The sequence below is a fragment of the Mesocricetus auratus genome, unplaced genomic scaffold (genome assembly GCF_017639785.1).
Source record: "Mesocricetus auratus isolate SY011 unplaced genomic scaffold, BCM_Maur_2.0 Super-Scaffold_100018, whole genome shotgun sequence".
NCBI classification, from domain to species: Eukaryota; Metazoa; Chordata; class Mammalia; order Rodentia; family Cricetidae; genus Mesocricetus; species Mesocricetus auratus.
The window spans coordinates 2176925-2197072 of NW_024429199.1; the positions used below are offsets into that span (position 1 = coordinate 2176925).

General features: G+C 41.8%; 1 protein-coding gene across 3 annotated transcripts in view; it reads right to left on the reverse strand.

Annotated features, from left to right (window-relative positions):
- Sesn1 (sestrin 1) overlaps positions 1–20148 on the reverse strand; it is a 75179-nt gene that overhangs the window by 24072 nt on the left and 30959 nt on the right. Inside the window, exon 1 of one of the 3 annotated variants that reach the window (XM_005073225.3) lies at positions 320–470. The exons of the other annotated variants lie outside the window; for them this stretch is intronic. Within the exon in view, the coding sequence (XP_005073282.1) occupies positions 320–421 (102 nt within the window). The 5' untranslated portion in view covers positions 422–470. Of the gene's footprint in view, positions 1–319; positions 471–20148 lie in introns of those variants that run through there. 3 annotated transcript variants of the gene reach the window in all.

Sequence of the window (20148 nt, forward strand, 5' to 3'; positions counted from 1 at the left end):
AACCGACTCAAATGTGTCTCTAGATCCACGTCGGCGAGGGAAGGGTGACTGGACAGTCTGCTCTGACGGAGCGCCAGAGGGGAAAATCCACAGGCTGTCTGACCCGAGACTTCAGCTCTGCTGCTCTGACTTGTGCGCACCGGCACAGCAGACAGACGTTATTCTGTCCCGAGACCTCCATTAAGTGACCGGGTGGCCCACCAGGCGGTCCAGTCCCTTCGCCCAGGCCGCGCAGTCCCGAGGGGGCGTTTGCGATGCTGCGGGTGCGAGCGTCGGCGGTGCTCGGCCCGCCCGCCCCCAGCCCTCGCCCGCCCGGTACCTCGTCCTGGCCGCGGCCCCCGCCGCACTGCTGGCAGCCCAGCAGCTCCGAGACGGCCAGCGAGGCTGCGTACGCCTCGTTCGCTGCGGCGGCCAGACGCATGTCGCCGGGACGGCTGTGGCCGCGGTCGCTGCAGCGCTTCAGACAGAGCACCGCGGGGGCGGGGCGGGCGGCGCTGCGCTGACAAACAAGCCGCGAGGCCCCGCCCCGCGCCCGTCACTCCACTGCCGGGGCGGGCGCGCCCGCCAATGCAGGCCCGCGGGGAATCGTAGCCCCGCCCCTTGGCGCCCCGGGTTGGGAGCGTGCGGACCCGGCCAGCAAAAACAAGCTTGAAGGCCGAGCGCCCTGCGATGAGCTAATTCTCGGTGTGAGAACAGGCCCGCTGGGTGGAACCATGGCTGGAAGGTGCATCGTGTGTCCCGGGACTCAGGGAAAGGAGACCTGCCCTCCAGTTTCCCGGACATAGGCAAGCCATTTACCCACAGGCAGTCAGCAACGTCTCCTAGACACCAGGAGGAATCCAGTTTTCTTTGCGTTGTACAACCACTGAGAGTCCCCTTCCTTTCGGATGCCCGAACGCTGCAGAATGGCTGCAGAACGTGGCCTATATGCAATGTAAAATTTATTTTTTGGCAAGCGATGTAGAAACTATAAATATCACTCTTCTTGGCAGCCAGTCTCCCAATTGTCTTTCCTCAACTATATTCCATGCATTACAATTTCTAATATTCCTTCGCAAGTACCCTGTGTTACAAAGAAAAATCTCTCTGAAATCTAATGGGGAACTTGGAAACACAGAGGTTTAGCACATAAATCACTGATGCTGTTAGACCCAGAACCCAAATCACCTCACCCTGTGCCAATTCCATTCCCTTCCTTTGGTAACTTTATTCATTTCTTAAGAGGAAAAAAAAACCCTGCTAAATTAGATCTCTTTTTCTATGCTTGTGTTTTCAAAGGCTTACATGTTCAGGTTAAGAAAAGAAAAAGTTGGAACACATTCATAGAAGGAAATACATGGAGCTTTTCAAATCACTAACACTGACAGACACCACCAGGACTCCAAAATGAAAATAAGTTTCAATGTCAGTAGTGGAGGTTACAGTGTGTCAGAGAAGACTAAGTTGCACTTTCAGCTCTTGAAGGTTCTGTTTTGAAAGGTTAAAAATGGTTACTCTTTATTTTTCTCCTCCAGGCAAGATCGATGTTACATTTTCTTCTAAAGCACCCAAAGTCTTTTTTTTTTTTCTTAACTACAGAGAAGCAAGCCACTTTGGGTTAATGTTAATAAAAGGTGCTTTTCCACTGAAGAGCCACAAAAATAAATGGTACAATCAAATCTCCACTCAGCCATAAACAAGCAATAGAAATCCATTAAGTCAGTCAATTCGAAGCAGTAGCTACCCTCTCAAATAAACCAGCAGTAAATGAGTAACTTGGAGAAATAAATGTACTTGATATGTGGGGTTGAAATTTATAAAATCTAGTTTAAAAATGAACAAAGTACATGAAAATTAACGACTCTGGAATTGTTAGGCTGTGATTCTATTTTTTGAAGTTTTAGTTTATTTAGCAGGGTATACCATATTTATTATATTAAAATTGTTCTCCATTGCAAAAATAGAGAGTGCTTACCTTTCTATTCACAAGACCCAAAGGAAAAGCATGAATCCAGCTGATCCCAAGATGGTTTAAAATAATTAAATGTCAAATTGAGGCTGTATATTGCATATATAGTGTCTAATATTTAGAGCTTGATAAGTACTTATTGAAGAAACAGTCAGATATACTGAACTAAACTAGAATCTCCAAATAGAATTCTTCCAGAAAGCTTCAATTATTTAATTCTGTCTTGCATGAAAAAAAATATAAATTTTACTTACATTCTAATTCAGTACTTTATTGAGAACCTCCAAGCCATTAAATGTCCAAGGTTCCTTCATGGTCTCTATAAAGACTGACCTAAATACTTCCAAGAGTACTACCTTCTGCTCTTTTGGATAGACAGTACTATGGGTTAGTCACTTTATTGTCCATTTAAAAAAATTAAAAAGTACCACCTTAAATAAATCTACAGTGACCATGGGTTCTAACAAATGTATTAATTGTTCTGCAAATACTGAGTGGCTTTCACTTTTGGGAATGTTTTGCTCCAAATCATTTATTAGAAAGTTGGTGTTTACCTAAGCCTGTCATTTCTTGAGTCACCAGATGTCATACTGAAGGTGTCCAGTGTTGGACACACTGCGCATGTCATAAACACCGAATGAGCACAGGACAGGCCTGACAAGGACTGTAATTTCCATATTTACTCAGAGTTATCAGCACAGGCCAGGAGCTATTTTATAAAGCCTGCTATTTGAACATTTCACTTCAACATTTAGTTCCTTTTTGGAAGAATCTTGGCATCTGATCAAAAAAGTGATAGAAATTTCCTTTCCTTTAAAAAAAAAACGTGTCAAAGTGAGATTCCTCTTCTCTGCATGTGGCCTTAGCAGGGTGCCCACAGCCTCCATCCTTTCCTGTACACTTTAAACAATGTGCATGATACCAAATGCTGTGGCCCTGGATTTGAACTCTGAAGTGCTCAGAGTTCAGGCATGGATGGAGAGGTGGGTCAAAATAAGCTTTCCAAGGAAGAAGTACCTTAGATGGAGGGAAGGATCAGCAGAGAAGTCTTAGTAAGAAAATTCAGGGGAGGTTTTGGGAGCCTGGAGGCAGTCCTCAGGGAAGAACCCAGCACTTGCTAAAGGCTAGGGACAGGAGAGAGTGATCTTGTATGGAAGTCACATGAAGGAAACTACTGGGTCTGGAGCTGAGAGGAAGGAGAGTATAGAAGGAGGCAGATGTAGGCAATTTTAGGTACTATAATCAACTTTCAATGAGGAATAGGATTCTAACCCTCAAGGGCACTGTGGAGTCATTGAAGAGTTTAAACAAAATGGTAACATTCCATCTGCATTTAGTTAAAGTTTAGAAAAAATATACTGGAAGAGGCAAAATGGGGAGCAGAGGATGTCAGAGAAGTGGCGTGGGCAACGCTGTCAGGGTAAGAGGGTGGTGTGGATCAAGGAGAATGCAGGCCAGTGTTAGCCAGCAGGAAGGTGCATTTCTGACGAAGAAGGCAGTGAGCTCCATGAGGGAAGCAATGGTGTCTCAGTGTACTCTACCTCTTGGAATCTAGGAGACAATTCTCAAATTATCAAGTGTTTTCACTGCACTCATTAGGTCTTTAAAAATTATAATCAATTCATATGATAGAATAGCTACGGTCCAGCAGAAAGAATCATTATCAACAGAATTCAATAAAATGACCAGTCATGATCATGCATCACAGACCACAAGAGTTCAGTACAGGTTTGCACATGTACTCACTGGAGTCATATTGTGTTCACTAATTGGTTAAGAGTAGAGCAATGGCTTTAGCCTTTAAACCATAGGCTCTTTAAGAGTGGGAGTGGCATCTGACAGATTTATGTAGTTCAAAACTCCCCAGCGTCATTTAAAACACTTCACTTAGCCTAAGTGCTGGTCTGTAAGACTGCTGCTGCCACCAATCTTGTCAAAAGATGCCCTCCAGCTTGTACTTCCTGCTGTGTTGCTACAGAGCGCTGGCCTGCTGCTAAGCACTTTTTCCTTTTCAAGCTCTTGTTTGGGTACTTAGCATCCCTTCAGCACTGAAATCAGCTTTCAGTAGTCTTCCTTGCTATGTACTTTCCACTTCTTCAGCTGGGTTTTCATGAGTGTCTGACTTTATTGCTGCAAGATGCTGACCAATCTTTGTTTTCCCTCTTATTGAGGCTTCCTTTATAGATGTCAAATGTTTCAGATCCCTGCGCAAAGTATTTAGAAGTGTGGGTTATTAGCCATACTGGTAAATAGTGTTCTAAAAAGCCATAGTGGTTTTAAATTAAAAAGTCACTTTTACCCCCCCCCCCGCCCCCACCCAGTTCAGTGTGTTAAAATATATGCTCAGGTTTCCAGGATGAAGATTAAAAAAGACCAGTAGCTTATCAACTCCTACATATCAGACAATAAGCAAATACATATATAAAGTGGCTTCCTATTGTTCCCTATTGAACCCTATTGTTCAAAGTTGTGAAACAGAAACTCAAGGAACCACAAATGAGTTGTCTAAGGTCATAAAAGTAGTAAAATGCAATCTGGAATTAGAACCCATTTCTTTCTGATTAAAAAACAAATACCCCTCCCCCTGCCCCCCCAAACAGCACACTATATGAATCCATTTTTTTTTCCTTCTCAAGACAGGGTTTCTCGTGTAACTGCCTTGGTGTCCTGAAACTTGCTCTGTAGACCAGGCTGGCCTCGAGCTCACAGAGATTCACCTGCCTCTGACTCTTAAGAGCTGGGGTTAAAGGTGTGTGCCAGCACTAACCAGCTTGAAGCTGGTTCTTTTAATGAATATAAAGTTAACATTTAGACGTTGCTTAAGCCCTTGATGCTAGGACAAGAAAAGAAAGCAGGAAGAAAGAAATTTGCTCTACCTTGTTCTTACCCAAGTTGAGCTCAGAAAGGTGAGGGAGGCACGGGTGGACTTGGTCTCCGTCTTAGAGCCCCCCCTCGCACTCTCCCTGTCACTCTTACTGTTTCTTCCCAGACCCCTCTGACCTCACGCTCTCCAAATCTGCACCTCTTTGTCACTGTGCCCACCAGACCTTCCCAACGCTCCGCACAGCAACTGCACCGTCTTCTAATAAGAGGAAGGTCTTAGGAACTAATCAAGCTTCCTAAGCGAGTTCACGGCATTTATTGAGTGACAGACACATCACCTAAATTGTCTTGATGTAATGCACAGCCATTAAAATCAGTTGCCCCTCCAGCACCTTAGGACCCACCCAGCAGGATGAACTCTAAGAGGTGTTTCCATTAAAAATTATAACTAAGTTGAGAGCTTGACAGTGAGTTCAATGTTGTTTTGTTAAAGATTTGGAGACTTGGTGACTGCCACAAGTCCTCAGAGGCAGGGAAGCTCAGCTCTGTTTTTCAGTCTCTCCCTTCTCCTTGGGAAGCCACAGGTACTCCTGGCCTGCTTCCCCTCTTGCAGTAGCAAGACAAGTTTCCAGCAGTGGCATGTATGGTCACCTGTTAATTCAGCAGCAACAAGCAAGTCAGACACTGCCTTCCCACATACCATTGTCTGACAAGATTCATGGAACATTTTGTAACCAAGCTGGGCCTTACATGTTTTCAGGCCATCTAGGGCGCAGCGATAGGGAAGGAGTTCAATAGCAGTCATTCAGGAACACAGCTTGCAGCAGATAACTGCTCCTCAGCATTGCTGAGTTGGAAAGGAATGGGTTTGATGGGAAATACTCCAAGGTTCAGGAAAAAGGCGAGTGTGTGTGGTGATTGACAGCTGGTCTTTTATTCCCCCAGGAACTACCAAAGGCTTTAAAGGACATGCTGACCCAAGGGAACGGTAGCTAAAGACACTAAATACATGACATAAGCAAGTAGAAAATATTTCTAAGACTATGATATATACATATTGTGTACTTTTAAAAAGAGTTTTTAGAGCCCGGGCGGTGGTGGCGCACGCCTTTAATCCCAGCACTCGGGAGGCAGAGGCAGGCGGATCTCTGTGAGTTCAAGACCAGCCTGGTCTACCGAGCTAGTTCCAGGTCAGCCTCCAAAACAATACAGAGAAACCTTGTCTCAAAAAACAAAACAAAAACAAACAAACAAAAACAAAAAAACCCCAAAAATAGTTTTTAGAGGTTAGACTTCATTTATTCCTAAATTTAAATATTCTCTTCAAAAGATAATAAAACCAAATCTATTTATCTTGTCACAGTTTAGTTGGTTTTGGACATTCAAGGCAAGCCCTCTACCACTGAGTCACACGCCAGCCCTCAAACCTTGAACTTATTCTGAGCACACGGAACTGATGGACCTCAGCTGTCAAGTTCCATTTCTCTTATAGAGTAAATTCTAGTCATGATCAAAGTGCTTAGGTTAAATGCGTATTAATGATCATTAGCTCAGCTATGAATACTAAATATTCATGCTACGGATGATTTGATTCTAATAAAAACAAAATAATGATAAAAATCAAGTTCTCTTGTTTCTACTGACTATCCTCATGACGCCTGTTGGTAAGTGGGGGACAGCGCCCTCTACTTGTGATTTGTGTGTATAGTCCGAGGAATTACCACTCAATCCTCTTGCTAATCTTTACTTCAGGCGTTAATCTCTGAGACTTTATTTACCTCCTTACAAGGTCTATGGTTTTTCAAGAAAGTACTGAGCTGTAGATTCCTAGGATGGGCACAAGATACAGGGCTACATGTGGTGACCGCTTTATGTCCGTAAGTCTTAAAAACAAGCTGCCATCCACTGAACATGTGCTCTGCTCTCCAAAACCACATTCAGAACCTGGGACTATTTCCTCTTTATCCTAGGAGTGTGGGAAAATTCAGGGCACACCAGTTCTACAGATAAACGGATTTACTTTTGCTTGTTACAACCCACTTTCATAAAATATCCTCCTAGAAGAAAGAGAGAATGCTGTTTTTTTTAATTATGCTTTTCACATGAACTCAAATTCGAACAGAATTCAAGATCACTCTATTTGTAGTAATAGATCCTATTTTTGCCTCCTTATTTTTTGAAAATTGGAAAGTCTTAATATAAAATGTATTTAGACGATTAACTTATTATAACTTCAACTTTAAAGATGTACTTTGGCATAGGATTATGTACAGAAGTCAATGTTGCTTATTTTAACAATTTACAGAAATCTTGATGTTACATAATCAGTTGGTTATGCGTTATTTGCAAATATTTACTGGTCTTTTACCTTCCAAGGTCAGGATGTGGAACTCTCACACAGAGAGCACAGGTAGCTTGGGGCTCTGCAGTCATTTAGTTTGTTAATTAGTTCTGGAAAACAGTGAGGAAGGGAGAAAACACGGAAGCAGAGGGAGAGGAAGTGCGGAGGAAACCTAGCAGCCTGGAAGTCCCTCTATTAGCTAGCCGTAGTCCTCCCAGCTCAAAATAAAGAGCAAATGAACTTCATGCTCTATAAATTTTTATTTTAGCTTTGGAGTCCTACTCTTGTCACATAATTCCTGATTTTATCAAGGGTTCTATGTTTTTGACAGAACATGATGGTGCACACCTGTAATTCTAGAGTTGAGGGGGATTGCAGGTTGGATGCTAGTCTCCCTGATCAGTGATCTAAAAAACCAAAATCAATCATGTGGTACTAGGGTCTATCCCAGGGCATGCTAGGCACGCTACCTACCATAAGCAACACCCTCAACCCTCGACTACTTCTTGGAGTTGATTTTTTACAAGTATCTTGGCACTATTATGAAACAGCAGACATACAGTGTTCTTCAAAGTATACTACAGATGTTTACCAGCTTTAGAGACTGGGGTTATGACTCCCTGCTAAGTGCTTGCTTAGCATGCGCAAGGCCATCAGCTCAACTCCCAGCACCACAAAAGACCCCGAAATTTCACTCAAAACCACACTAAATAACTCCTCTCCCATGCTTGAGCAAGAAACTCTAATTAAACTCAGAGGATCACACACAAGAAGCCTTGCTCAGCGGTCGGGGACTTGCTGGGAGGAAGGGCTTCAATGGGAGGAGGGGATGGGGTCTGGAATGAGGCAGGACTGTGCTTGTATGTGTGTGGAAATGACTAAAGCTCATCTTACAAATGAATGAAACTTACACAATAAAAATGAAAAATAAACAAAACTAATTATCTGTGTAAACCAGCTTTTCTCAATATCACAAATTTAAGAAAATTCAGAAATACTGCAACTACAACTATTATCCATAATTTAATTTCAAACTGCCTAAGACATAAATTATTCCCATCATTCTCACTGATTTGATAGTTAATTCATCTTTTTCCGACCTAAATGAATCATTTGTTCATAAATGTTATTAAATTTAGACACTACTTATGAAATAATTTTGGTAACACTGCTTGACTAAAAATTATACATTTAAGATGTATTTGAATTCTGTTGTTTTCTGACTATGACACATCTCATGATCTGCACCCTAGAACTTCCAGTGGGTCTGGGGGACCCAAGCTAATCTGTAGCTCTCCAGGTTACTCCCACAAGGCTTGGGTCTGGTCTTAAAGCTCAGGGACTGCTTCGTGGACTTCTGCTGCTTCTGACATATTGCTGGGGAATCTAGTTCACACTCTTATCCCCATTGATGCCAAACAGAGGCTGGAAGAGAGGAGGCTCTGGAGCCACAGCTGTACAGAGCCGTCCTTACCTCCTAAACAATCACCTTCCAACAGAGCGTGCACATGGCCTGCCCTGAGGCTGTCCATCTTCCTAGTCCTTCTCAAGAAGACAAAGTCAACCCCACACGAGTAACAAAGTACCAGTGTGCTTACTTATAGCCTTTATCCTAAGTCACAAAAAACTGACCTGGTAACTGTTATTTTATATTTCGTGTTATATTTCAAAGGGAAAAAAACACGAACTCTGAATTTATTTTACTAAGAAAGATATTACTGACATCCAGATAGTCTGTATTTTTTTAAATGTATTTCCTCTCTATGCCTTCGACCTTGTTTTACATCAGCAAATCCAAACACATCTGAGCAACTTAAATAATAGCATTTAGTCAGTGTACCACAAACACAACTAGAACTTAAAAATGCTAAGATACTGTCTCCTAACTTTATGAACTGAGAGGTTGAAAAACAATCCTAAACTTCAAAAGACAGGGTGGGGGCGGGGTGGGGAAAGAGCAAGGCAATCAAAGCCACAGGGCACAGTTCAAATAGGTCACCCTCAACCTTTCACTTTCTCCAGAGCAAGCCTAGCAACACTGTTCAGCCAATCACAGAGCAGACAAACAAGGGCTCAACTGCTCCAGATACCAAGGAGGTCCAGCCTTCAAATTTTTTCTTTCAAATTATATAGTGTCAGATGTCAGAGCAGAACACAATTTAGAAAACAGGATTCATGCCCCTGGTTAAAAGTAACCGGCAAAATCTCTTCAACTCTTGATAAAAATACATTGGTATCATGCTAATACTTTAGCATATTGTATTACATTAAAATTGTCATTAAATTAATGTATTTTCAATAAAATATAGAATTTGAGGGAAATTTTCTTTCTTGGTATAGATGGAAAATAAGAGTATGAATCTTTATAATCTAAGAGAAATTATTCTTTTCTTTTTAAATTCTCCAACAATTTCCAAAATCCATAAGGGACTTGACTAATGAAAGGCAATAGTCTACATCAAAAAATACAAGATATGGGTTTAAAACAACCAGATACAAATACAGCCTTCGGAAGAAACAAAGCAAACTGAAGCACAGCAAGGTTCTGCCATTCTTCCTCCTCATCCCAGCAGCGTGCATGCGTGTGCGTGCGTGCGTGTGTGTGTGTGTGTGTGTGTGTGTGTGTGTGTGCGTGTGTGTGTGTAAGTATTTGGAGAGATTTCCTGAGGATTCTGAATCGGTTTCAAAGTATTGCTGATGTCATTGTTGTGCATAGTTCAAACCTCAGCATTTTCTCACACTGACAGGCTAATTTACAATACAGACAGAAACACAAACAATAGTTAACAGTTTCTCTCATTTTTCTTTGTCTTGTCAAATTTAGAAAACATTCTAAAGCAATTTCTAGCATGTTCTGTGAGAATCTTCAAGGGATACATTCAATTTTCTCTTTAGTTTTGTATCTTTGTATACATGTGTGTGCATGCATGTGCATGATGTGTGTTGTGGGCACACTGAGTACAGTATGGGTGTGGAGGTCAGAGACCAATTTTGTGGATTCAGTTATCATCATCTGTCAGCGGTACATTGGCGGGAGGGAGCGGGGGTAGGAATCAAACTCAGGTCACCAGGCTTGTAGTGCAGATGCCTTACCCGCTGACCCACTTCAGTGGCCCTACATTTCTCTTGAAATAATGCAGATTTTTTGGGGGGAACATGGTGGCTGTAGATCACCTGCCTAGCACGTGGGAAACCATGAGCACCACTACCCATCCCCACTCCCACCCCTGCCAATTGCTAGTTTTAGTTCCCTAAATTGTAATATTTTAAGTAGATTGACTTGACTTGTTGTGATCATCCATTATTTTCTAAATTTGTCAGACATGTTAAAACACAGGTTTGCTAATAACAGAGCAGGATGCAGTAACAAAAAAAAGTCTGCTATTTTCTTTTGATGCTGTATTCTACACACCCCCAAAGAGTAGGGAAAACAAACATTTGAAAACACTGGCTTTAGCTTTTATTTACAAGTTGACATATCTTTATGTCATTCTTCTCTTCTCAGTTGCCATAGAAAAGTAGGCCATGTTAAAGTAAGATAGAAGGTAGTATTATATGTCATTGGGGAAAGAGACATCTACATGAAACTGGTTTTCTCTGGGTTCCTAACCCTTAATAACTTACATCATGTAAACATTACTAAGAGTTTCAGCAATTTAGCTCCAATTTATAACATATGCAACAACTATTAGGTAAGTATCTTTATGGAGTATGTCATTTGTTCCAGTTTATACTCTTTGAGAATAAGATAAAGAGTGTTTTCCTTTCTTTCTTCTCTTCTTATTCCCTTTGGTTCAATGGTTCATGGGGGCTTGAATCCCAGGGCTTTGGAGATGTTAGGCAAGAGCCCTTCCACTGAGATACATCCCAGCCTCTGGTTTCTTCAGACAGGATCTCACGGGGTAGTTCAGCTGGCCTCACACTTGCCTACCTCAGGCTCAGCTCCTCAAGTGTTAGGATTGCAGGAGTGAGCCAGATGTGCCACCAGGCGTGAGCCTCCAGATGTGCCATCAGGCTCTCTTCCTTCCTCTTTTAATTTCCTATAGTGATCCACATACAAGAAATACATTTGCTCCTTACAGGGGTGTCTGGACTGAGGACTGCTTCAAAGTATAAAGGGAAAGAGGTACAAAAGGTTGAGCAGACACAATTGCATGCTGTGTTGGAAAGCAGACTGCCATTATGTTGGTTAGATGTGTTAGGATCAGCTTAAATCAGACTATGGCATGAATATATTCTAACATTTGACTTCAGAGGTATCTCATGATTTCAGATTTGATAATATTAAGAGAACAGCTGAAACAGTCAGAAGGTACAGGCACTGTTTGGCACCTCCCACCTGCTTTAACTCAGTTTGTGATGGAAGGAGCTTTGGCAGATGCTGCCTTCCTGTAGCTACAGAGAGCCAGAGGCTGGGAAGGTTACTAAGCATTTTGGGCAAATCCAGCACGGGGCCTGCGTGAAGGGAGAAACACCCAGCTCCTAGGCATAGTCTACTGCGTTCTCTTCCTTTTCTTCTGGCTTTACTATTCCAGTGAGCACGTGTCCTTCAGAAGAGACGTGGGGGAGGGGGGGAAAGACACTCTTCATCACCATCCCTTCCAAGTTTTCCTGCAGTTTCTGACAGATGGCATCTATATTGCTTAATTACATTTTATGTACTCATCTGCATGTATGTGCACACACAGATACATACAGAGGTCAGAAGACAACTTGCAGGAGTCAGTTCTCTCCTTTACCACACATGGGGACCGAGGCTGGAACTCATGTTGTCAGGTTTAGTGACAAGTGCCTTTACCCACTGACCATCTCACCAGTCCTAGGTACAGTTTTAGGGTGTAGGTACAGAGAATTAATAAATCTCCTTTGGTCTATACTGAGAGCATATTCTGTTTCAGATAAAAGGGTTTAGGGGATTATGTCTGTGAGTGTGTGTTTATCTTGCTTTGAACTAGTTGATATATATATATATATGGAATCTAAAATACTTTCCATTGTGTTACAGGTATTGCACATAAAACCCTGGGAAGAAATCAATGGGCTTCATTCTTATCAATTATTTTTAGTGTAAATAAAATGTAGCATATCAAAAAAAATAGAGATGAAGATTTAAGTTAACAAATAATTGAAGTCAGTTTTTCAGATTTAAAATAATATCAGATAGAATCTAGCAAATAAGTTTAAAATGAAATAAAATAAATGCTAGAGAATCTATATACCAAAGTGTGCATGTGTGTGTGTGTGTGTGTGTGTGTATATATATATATATATATATATATTCAGAAAAAAAAAACACACCACAAAACTTCGATCTGGCCAGGTGGTGGTGGTGGCAGCGCACACCTTTAATCCCAGCACTCAGGAGGCAGAGGCAGGCGGATCTCTAAGTTCCAGGCCAGCCTGGTCTACAGTGAGTTCCAGGTTAGCCTGGGATACATAGAGAAACCCTGTTTCAAAACACCAAACAAACAACCAAAAGAACAGGAAAACAAAAACCTCACAACTTTGGTCTGCCTCCATGTCTTCGAAGTACTCCATGGCATTAAAAAATCCCTTTGGATTAAACAATGCAATTACATTGTATATCCAGTTAATATCTGATGTAAACATAGAATTTCAGAGCTTAAATAATCATTAAATACACTGACTGAAACCACGGGTTTGGAGTATCTAAGTACAAATCCTCTCATTCTATAGATGACAATATTGAGGAACAGGTTAGTTGCATAATTATAACATTGATATAGTTACTATATAGTTTTTTTTTACAGATTTGGATAACCATAAACAAAATTAGTGCCAATATTAGAATTGGCTAGAGTTAGAAAACTACTTTCTAAAAATATGATTTCTGAATTGCTATTATTTAAACACAGTTGAAACACACACACACACACACACACACACACACACCACCCAAATCCCCCTCAGGAATCAAGAGTAAAATCATATGTAGTTATTTTTTCTTTATATACTCAGTTGAGGCTCAAGAAAGTGTACAGTTCATAAGCAGATTAATTTTGTATCTCCCGTTAAAAAACCAAATGTCTTGTCAAGAGAAATTCTATGCTATGGTCTGGGCGTGGCTTAGCTTCCAAAGGTTGACTGCTGGGAGACTAAGAGGTGGGCCCTAACAGAAGTGGTTAGTTAGGTCATGGGGCTCCACCTTCATGAGTGGATTAAAACTGTTTTGTAGGAATGAATAGGGCCTCCTGTAACTGTTAGTTAACAAGGGAGAGAATGGTTAAGATGGAACTTGTTTCTCCTGCTGTGCTTTGACAGTGTCTGCATCTGCTGGTCTCCATTTCTCAGCCAGGACACTGCCTCCATCTTGCTTAGATTCTCCAGTCACCGGAATGGCAAGCTAAATACATTTATTTGTTTAGTGACGTTAGGGAGTGTTAGAGATAAACCTCTCCATATTAGTAATCCAGTCTCAGGTATTTTGTTTTAGTAGTGCAAAATGGATTAAGACAGCCATTGTGCTCTGCATGAACTGAAATGAGAGATGAACACAGCTAACCTTGAGAACTGGGTCCTGCACTGGAGATGGGCAAACCACAGTTTAGTAAGGTTAAGGCCATGTCTTCTCAGGTCTCACGGGACAGATGACCTTGTTTTAGCATTAGCTAGAGCCATTGGTTTGGTGGTCATGCAGAGGCAGAGAGGCAGGAGAGGCAGAGAGGCAGAGAGAGAGGCAGAGAGGCAGAGAGAGAGGCAGAGAGGCAGAGAGGCAGAGAGGCAGAGAGAGAGGCAGAGAGAGAGAGAGGCAGAGAGAGAGGCAGAGAGGCAGAGAGGCAGAGAGGCAGAGAGGCAGAGGCAGAGAGAGAGAGAGAGGCAGAGAGAGAGGCAGAGAGAGAGGCAGAGAGGCAGAGAGGCAGAGAGGCAGGCCAGTCTGGTCTACATAGTAAGTTCTAGGACAGGCAGGGCTCCATGAGATGTTATCTCAAAAAACACCAAAACCAAAACCAAACCAAAGCACCAAGAAAGCACAAGATGTTTACTCTGTGGGAGAAGGAGGGACTTAGCCCAAAAGGAACAAAGCAGAATTGATTCTCATTTCATATTCACCAAGGGGTAGACACTTTCTTGAGTGGGACACAGGATGGAATTACATTAAAATATCTTTAGAACCACATTAAAAAATTTATGTCTGAGTAATGTGTTTATAGAAGGAGTAAGCTCCTAAGAGCAGTTTCAGAGCAGAAGACAAATAGGCTCAATACTGCAGAGCAATGAGGGATTCCACAAAGGGCATAAGAGAGCGGAACCAAAGAGACAAACTGCCTACTTTACATGTGTGTATGGATGGCACAGGCTACAGTCGGTAAATCACAGTGGTTCATGACTATGTACATGTTCAAACATGCAGTTTTGCAGAAAGTCATATTAATGTCCTAGGTACATGTCCAACCATACCAGAGTTCTGCAGAAAGTCATATTAATGTCCAACTGAAGAGAAGAACTTGAAACTGGAGGACCACAGAGCTTCCCTGTGACTTTGGCCAGGGAGTACTGAGCTTTGCCCTAATAAGGACAGCGAATGCACGTCAAGGGGTCACAGTCATATAACTAGTGTTAAAAATCCTAACTCATCAAATGATATAAAGATAATTTACATTTGCAGATTTGAAGCTTGCTGACCCAAAAGCAAATATTTTCATGAATGGACAAAGTTTCAATTAGTTTTTTGACACCCATTCACTTCTTTCAAAACCTTGTTGGCTTTTCTTGCATCTTAACTAGAGCTTTGTTCCTGCAGAAGTTGGGTTATCCCAGTGAATTACCGTGTCCTCTAATCTGAAAAGGAAGCAGGTTTGAAAGGAAGCAGTTACCTTAGAGCCACACACTAAGGGCTGTGGCCGGGGTCTCACGTGCATGTGAAAGGGAGGACATGAAGAACCTGAACCCCTGGGTTCACTTCGGGACCCAGACTGGGAAAGCAGCTAAATAGAAACACATGGCTACTAATACAAGTGTTATCTTTACAGCAAGATTTCCTGGAGAAACCTCCAGTTCAGGGATGGAGACACTGGAAGTGCTGATCTTCAGACACAAGCACTAATGAAAATTACTTATTCCCTTTCTTTCACCAAAAAATTTAACTTGTCATGTTTCAACATTTTTTAAGCTAATGAATAAAAGCATGAGAGCGAGGGTTGGGGGAAGAACAGGTTAGAGACACGATGGAAAGATTGCATGTCACATTTGGGCTGTGGTTCCTCTGTCAACTTAGTTATTTGTTCTGATTTTGTCATCTTAGTTTACTACTGTTACTTTTTAGGTAAACACTCAAGGACTCTTCGGCAGCTACAGCAAACCAATCACACTAGGTTGTTGGGGGAAGTCCTGTTATTTGCCTGTTATTTGTCAATAAAGACTGTCTGGCCAATAGGGAATCTAGATAGGAGGGACTAGGAGTCCAGGAGGATTGTGGGAAAGAAAGATAAGAGTTCGAGATGTAACCGCATGGGGTAGGAAGTCCAGAACTATTCTCCGGTAAGAAACATACTTAGATTAACAATTATGGGGTAATTACTTAAGGCAGAGCTAGCCAGTAAGAGACAAGCAAGGCCAACAGCTTCATAATTAATACAGCATCTTGTGTGATTATTTGGGGACTAGAATGTGGCAGAGCCCAGGCGGCTGGCGGGGGATATACCAAAGTGACTAGAAAAAAAAAAGCTTCTCTTAACACTAGGTGTTCTGCTACTGTGATTAAAAGTAAAGCAGGAGCCATTGGTATCACTTTCTCAATTTTATTTTAACATCCTGAAAACAAATGCACTGTTAGCCATTCAGGTGGCAAATACATTTTTAAACAGTGTATTCTCAGTTTGCAGAGTATGCAACTGAAGGCTAAACCCACTAACACAAAGACTTGTGCTACCAACTATTAAGTTAAAGGAAGGACTCTGCAGCAATGAAGGGGCAGAAGTTTCCATCTAGAACAACGCTAAAATTCAGAGGTGGTGGGAATGACATATGAATGATTTCAAATGTTTTACCAAGTGTACAGAATTTAAGAATATATAGATTAGTGCAGAATTGATTACTTAAATCAGAATCCTGGAATTAAGCCGCATCATAATTCCTTAAATATTAAACTTCCTTAAAGTTATCCTAAGATAGCATTTAGAAATAACCTTTCAATTAACAGTAAGGAAAACTTCAGATATAATTAATGAATACAGTAGCTAATTTTCCAAGCATATAACATCCTCATACTCAAAAGCCTATGCAAGCCTTTTGGAACACAGTTAACTGTATGAATTTAGAATACAAATGAATATTTAGGTATTTCTAGTTTTGTGCTAGGTACCAACACTGAATATGGGAGGATTTCTGATATCTAAATGTATTTTATTAAACATACATACATAACAAAAAAGTGCGGTGGTGGTGCACGCCTTTAATCCCAGCACTCAGGAAGCAGAGGCAGGCAGATCTCTGTGAGTTCGAGGCTGGGCTGGACCGACAGCCTCCAAAATAATACAGAGAAACCCTGTCTCATAAAAACCAAAAAAAAAAAACAAAAACCAAAAAAAATTTGACTTTTGTGTATTTTCCTGCCACAGAAAGCTAAAATTAATTAATTAATATTAATTAAAATTAATATCCATTGGAAGCTGGATATGGTGGCATACTCCCAGCACTTGGGAGGCAAAGGCAAGAGGATCTCTGTGAGTCCAAGGCTAGCCTGGTCTACAGAGTGAGTACCAGGACAGTCAGGCTTACATAGTAAGACTCTGTCTCAAAAAAAAAAAAAAACCACATACACACACACACACACACACACACACACACACACACACACACAAAAGAAATACAAAAACTTGTTTTCTCTATCCAAAGGACTAGGAGGAATAACCTAGCAAGAGAGAGCACTAGTCACTCTCCTGAGGTCAAATGACATCTCTGCCACCGCAATAACAAAACAACTGTGGCCCTACCCACACCCACACCAGCAAAGGCTGAGTGGGGAATGTAAACTTCCACTGCTACTAAGAAGTGACAAGAGCTCCCAACCCCAGCAGGTGCTAGCATTTTCATTCTTGCAGTCCTCACTCCCACCATTAGCAGTGGGGAAAACCACACAGGAAGCCATGTGCATCCAGAAGCAGAAAACATCCCTCCCACTCCCTGCCTAAGTGCTGGTGACAAAAGGCCTGGGCAGACTCAGGTTGCCAGAGCTACCCTGTGACATCTTGGGAACAGTAAAAAGGCACTCAGGTGTCCTCTAGACAAGGAATTTTCACTGGGGACCCAACAGAGAGCTGAAACTTGCACCCTAGTCCAGAGTAACCAAGAGTTCCTCCAACACACAAAGGCCAAACTAGAGACCAGAACTTCTGCCTTTTCTGGCAAAAACAAGGCACTAGCCTCCTCTCCTGCTGGAGAGGTGTCAGAATAATAGCCAACTACAACAAAATACTCAAATCAGATCCAGAGTTTCCTGTATTAACATCCAACAGCTACAGTGTCAATGGAAAATTACTATGTGAATTTCAAATACAGATGTATTCTGGTATTAGAATGTTGGAACATTAGTATTTCTAGCTTTGTATTAAGGGCCACTGGAAAACTGGGTGGGGGGGTGATTCTGCTGCATAAGATACATTCTCAATGCCAGTGGACACACAACATAGATACTGTCTGCTGCATAAGATACATTCTCAATGCCAGTGGACACACAACATAGATGTAGGATGTATTTTCAAGCAGCCATCAGGAAAATACACTGGGAAGTATGTTCAAAGACTTGGAAGAAACGGAAAAACTAAAGCCCCAGAAGAGACAGAGATGCAAATGGACATGCTCAGCAACAGATGGAGGGAGATAAGATATTAGAACCTTGTGAGCAACAGAAAGAAATGACAACAAAACAAAAACCAATGAGCGGCACCTCAGGTATCCACACTATCACAAAATCTAACATCTGTGTCATCAGGATTCCAGAAGAAGAAAGACACCAGGGTTGAGAACCTGAAATGATGACTGAATGCTTCCCAAATATAGTAAAGACAGCCACAAATTTAAATCAGAGTGAACTCAAAACTATTAGAATAAATCCAACACAAAGATGTGTTGGGGAAGTCTTATGTCAATAAAGCACTGTTGGGCCAATAGGAATCTAGATAGGTGGGACTAGGAGTCCAGGAGGACTCTGGGAAGGAGAAACACAGAGAGTCTAGATGTAACGCCATGGGGGTAGGAAGCCCGGAAACTTCTCCGGTAAGAGACATACTTAGATTAACAATTATGGGAAAATTACTTAAGTCAGAGATAGCCCGTAAGAAACAAGCAAGGCCAACAGCTTCATAATTAATATAGCCTCCTGTGTGTTTATTTGGGACTGATGCGGCTCTAGAACCAGGCTGTCGGGAGGGCTTCTCACAAAGAAAAAGCTTCTCTTTACAAAGATGTATCACTCACTTTTGAAAAAACAGAAAAAAAAATCTTGAAAGCCATGAAGGAAATGGCACCTTATCCCTCAGAGGCACCCGCTTATAAGCCCATGGGTAGGAAGGAAGCTGTTTAGCTTTTTAAGTGTTGATAAAAGTAATTCTGTTAACCCATGATTCTATATCACATGCAAATATCCTCCAAGGACAATAAAAATTTCTCAGATTAAGGGGGAGCAAAAATGAAACACAAATTCTTACCAGCAGATCAACTTGAAAAGAACAACTAACATTTTTTGTTTGTTTTCAAGACAGAGTTTCTCTGTGTAGCCCTGGCTGTCCTGGAACTCGCTCTGTAGACCAGGCTGGCCTCGAATGCAGAGATCCGCCTGCCTCTGCCTCCCGAGTGCCAGAAGATTTGGCCACCACCTGGCATCTAAGTGACATTCTTACAAAAGGAAGACTAAAAAAGTAAGCCCCGGGCATCAGAAACGAGAAAGAACACACAAAGCAAAGATGCTCTTCAACCAACAACACTCCTTCCTCCTCTTCTGCGTTTCCTAAATCATATTTGAGAACTTGACAAGGAACTGGTGTCACTCACTGTCTGTGTGGCACTGACAGAATATATGGGAAATATTTCAAATGACCCTGAAGGGAGGGCAAAGGATGGGATGGAAGTGAAGTTCCCCATCCCTGGACAACCTTAGGGCACTAAAATCATAGAATTCTGCCCTATCAGAACAAAACCAAACTCAAAAAAAAATAACAACAGGAAAACTGAACTTAGATCCATCTGGCAACTAGTAATTGCACTTAAATAGTGTTGTGGGTAAAATTGGAAGTATTGAGAGACATCGTAAAAATACAACTAACTGAACAAAAATGAAAACACTGACATCTGTGGGGCACAGTGAGAGCATAGGAAACCCACAGCTACAAACATTTGCCAGATTTAAAAAAAGAAATAGGAAAAAAATCCAAATTTCTAATCTGCAAGCCTCAAGAAAAAGCAATGTGAACCAAGTAGCAAGGCAAAGAAAAAATATTGAGGAAACAGAAACAAGAGAAAAATCAGTAAAATCAAGTGCTGGATCTTCAAAAGAGAACAAAAGTGTGTGTATAACGGCACATCTGAAAATAAGATAGGCTGGATCAATTCCCACCCAAACTCAGGTAGCAGCGCCCCTTGGAGACCACGCCTTTTACACGGTAGCAATTTGTGGTTTCAAATCGCAACACAGGAGCCCTGTGCCATGGGCTACAGCAGGCATGGTCAGCTCCCCCTCAGGGCTCATCCCAAACATCCCATCTTAGAATCAGGAGGGAAAGTGCACCTAGGGTCTGTGGGGAAGGCTGTACTCAAGAATCCAACAGGTCTCTAGGGAGGCTTTTACAGGGCCTTGAGCCTGGGTCAGAAATGGGAAGGGTGTGTGTGTGTGTGTGTGTGTGTGTGTGTGATGTTTGTGATAAAAAAAAAGAAATTCATAAGAACTCCCCAGCTGGGTACTAGAGAGGCAGAGACAGGCAGGTCTCTGTGAGTTTGAGGACAGCCTGCAGGACTGTTTCACAGACAAACTCTGTCTCAAAAAACCAAAAAAAAAAAAACCTCTTCAAGTCGATGGGTTTAC